The 3,473-nt window shown below is 43.0% G+C and overlaps 1 protein-coding gene across 1 annotated transcript; it reads right to left on the bottom strand.

The window, feature by feature from the left end:
* Positions 1–404: 404 nt before the first annotated feature.
* On the bottom strand, positions 405–1,271 carry LOC137652858 (uncharacterized). Its single transcript, XM_068386251.1, has one exon. It carries the CDS (start codon positions 1,269–1,271, stop codon positions 405–407), a length of 867 nt encoding a protein of 288 aa, XP_068242352.1.
* Between the last annotated feature and the right edge of the window lie 2,202 nt (positions 1,272–3,473).

Here is a 3,473-nt window from a genome sequence, read left to right as displayed (position 1 = left end):
AGGTGTTGTTTTGATGGCTTATATAGGGATTCCTGCTTCGACATTCCATCCTTAGTGGTCAAGGCGCCGCCCAAGGGTGGAGACCATTAATCCTGGGAGGTAGTAGCCTCTGCCTAGCCGGCATGTTTGGTGGGATTATTGGCTCTGGTTTTGACAGGATATAGTCCTTGTTTTGACCTCCGGCTATATCAGTCCTGTCATAGTTGTTATTGCCTGGACTATTGTTGGTAGTGGACCTTATGCATGTCAGCAATAAGGTCCCTTCTTGCATGGTGTTGAGGTTAGGTCTTTGTTGTTGAATGAAAAGAGCTTCCATTATCCTGAAACGTCTACTGTCAGGGGCACGGCCGTTGATGGTTACACTTTTCACTATCTGCTCCCTTGTTTTCTTGAAATTGTGTTTTTTAGAGGCAATGCATTTTTATTGCACCCTGTTGCACGTGGCAAGATAATCTCTTAGAAAGATGCATCATTGTCATCCCGATGTATGTGCCAAGACATTCCTGGACAGGGCATTTATATCGGTACACTACGTTGGTCTCCTTCAAGTCATCTTGAATGGCAGGGGCAGGGTTGTTTTTCATTATTGGGTTTTGTGTTTTTGCCGATTGGTAATAAATTATGAGGTTGATTTCGATATCCTCTGCCGGGGCAAAAACATTGTTTTTAATTATATTTTTCATAGTTTTTTCTTCTTTGTAGTTTATGCTCATAAGGCCTTTATAGTATAGATTTATTTTGGCTGGCGTGTTGGTATTATCAGGGCTTTCATTCTGGTACCATTTTTTGATTTCTTGCTTGATCTGCCGATTAATGTCCTTCTTCGTGAAGCCATTATTAACCAGAATTTTAGTAATTGGCAACCTCCTCGTTGGTACCTCCACACGAAGAACAGTGAGAAATGGCTCTCCGAACAGAGGCCTTAATGGTGGCAGTTTTATACCGACTAGGGCACTCTCCCCATTCAGACATAGGCCAAGATTTGTTGGTTTCACGTGCACCGAGGTATTAAAGGTATTATCGCTTGTCTCTACAAGGACATCAAGGAAGTCGAGACGTCCTTGGAGGTTGTGCTCGAGGGTGAACCTGAGCGAGCTGCATTCCTCAAAAATTCGGCGCAGTTCTTCTCTGCAGTCCACATTGGCCGTATTTACGAAAGTATCGTCAATGTAGCGCACATAGAGGTCTGGTTGGCTGATTTTTTTAAAAACTCTCTCCTCGACTATTCCCATATAAAAATTAACAAAGAGAACGCCTAAAGGGAACCCCATAACGACTCCATCTTTCTGAATATATATATGGACTTATGTGTAGTAAAAGGGGCTTTCTTGTTGCATATTTCTAATAGTGCACGGAGAGAGGCCTCGGGGATGTTGAGAGTGGGTCTAGTTGTATCTGTATAGACTCGGTCCATTATGAAGTCTATTGTTTCACTCACGGGAACATTAGTAAATGGGAACTCTACATCCATGGAGGAAATAACTCCATCACTTGTGGAATTTTTCAGTTTTCCCAGGAATTCTGCTCATGATGTCACACAATATTTATAGGGAATATAGGGCGTGAGCAAGGTGTCCAGTGTCTTTGCAAGCTGGTATGTAGGGGCAGGGCACTGGCTGATAATAGGCCAGAGAGGGTTCCCTTGCTTGTGTGTTTCTACATTTCCGTATAAGTAGCCAAGCCCAAAATCACCTGATATAGGTTGCATATGTACGGCGTTGGTAGCAGCATTAATGCTTTGTATAATCCGGTTTGCTTCCCTCTTGATATCCTCAGTGGGGTTTCTGGACAAGTGTTCAAATTTTGAGGCATCAGCCAAAATCCGATCTAGTTTTTCATGGTACTCCTCTCTATTATTGAAAACGAAGGCAGCTGTTTTATCTGCACGGCGTACATTGATGCCTTCATGCATTCAAAGAGCATTGGCAGCATCTCTCATCTCCTTCGTAATGATCCCGCTCCGGTATTGGCCATGGTCAGTGAGGGCTTCTGCCAAGATTAGGGGTTGGAGGGCATCAGTCATCCTTAGGGCACCTCTACGTTCATTTTCTTGGATGGTGTCAAGGAGGAGCTCGATTTCTAATCTCTTGTCAGTTAGTCTTGATTTGGTCATGTAGTGGCAACTAAGGCCTAAGCATAGTATTTCTTCTTGAGCATGCGTAGGAACGTAATTCGTGAGATTTACATATTCTTGCCTCTTTTCTGGGATCCTAAGTTTTCCTCCATTGATATTAATTAGTTTTCTTATTACAGTTTTCATCCGATTTCGCTGGTCTTTCTCTTTAAGTTTATTGAGGAGGTAAGAGATATTTTCCGGGTAGGTAAGGTGATTCCTTTGTGGATCATTATCATCAGGTTGCCTTTCATCAGTCTCGACAATGACACTGTGGTCTAGATTGTCTTGTTCCTCTCTCTCAATGTATCCAGGACCCCCTTCAGAAGGGCGTGCTTGGTCAATGGCGTTGTTCTGGATTTCAGCCCATTCAATATGCAGGTGAGCAAGTCGTGCATACAGATCTTTCTTTTCATGCAGTTTAGTATCCAATCGCCGGCGAAGAAGGGATCTTCTAAAAGCACTGGTCCTCTTGTCATTACGTGCTGAGGGGTCATACAGTCTAAAATTTGTATATTTCGGGAAAAGACTCTCTTTTAAGCAGGTTTTATTGAAAGTGATTGCTGCCACCAACGCCGTCCATAAGCCACCTATTTCAGGTGATTTTGGGCTTGGCTACTTATATGGGAAATGTACCCTGCCCCTACATATCAGCTTGCATACAGACTGAACACCTTGTTTACACCCTATATTCCCAATAAATATTGTGACATCATGAGCAGAATTCCTGGGAAAACTGAAAAATTTCACAAGTGACAGAGTTATTTCCACCATGGATGTCGAGTTCCTATTTACTAACGTTCCCGTGAGTGAAACAATAGACTTCATAATGGACTGAGTCTATAGAGATACAACCACACCCACTCTCAACATCCCCGAGACCTCTCGCTGTGCACTATTAGAAATATGCAACAAGAAAGCCTCTTTTACTACACATAAGGGCCATATATATATTCAGAAAGATGGCATTGGTATGGGGTCCCCTTTAGGCGTCCTCTTTTCTAGTTTTTATATGGGAGTAGTCGAGGAGAGAGTTTTTTTTCGAAAAATCAGCCAACCAGACCTCTATATGCACTACATTGATGATACTTTACTAAAAACGGCCAATGTGGAGTGCATAGAAGAACTGCGCCGAATTTTTGAGGAATGCAGCTCGCTCAGGTTCACCTTCGAGCACAGCCTACAAGGACGTCTCCCATTCCTTGATGTCCTTGTAGAGACAAGCAATAATAGCTTTAATACCTCGGTGTATGTGAAACCAACAAATGGTGACAGAGTGCCCTAGTCGGTATAAAACTGCCACCATTAAGGCTTTTGTTCGGAGAGCCATTTCTCACTGTTCTTCGTGGAGAGGCACCTA

The sequence above is a fragment of the Palaemon carinicauda genome, chromosome 14 (assembly GCF_036898095.1).
Source record: "Palaemon carinicauda isolate YSFRI2023 chromosome 14, ASM3689809v2, whole genome shotgun sequence".
NCBI classification, from domain to species: Eukaryota; Metazoa; Arthropoda; class Malacostraca; order Decapoda; family Palaemonidae; genus Palaemon; species Palaemon carinicauda.
This window is presented reverse-complemented; position numbering and strand designations above follow the sequence as displayed.

Coding starts and splice junctions, on each gene's coding strand:
- LOC137652858 (XM_068386251.1), bottom strand. CDS start 1,271: ATGGGGTTCCCTTTAGGCGTTCTCTTTGTTAATTTTTATATGGGAATA.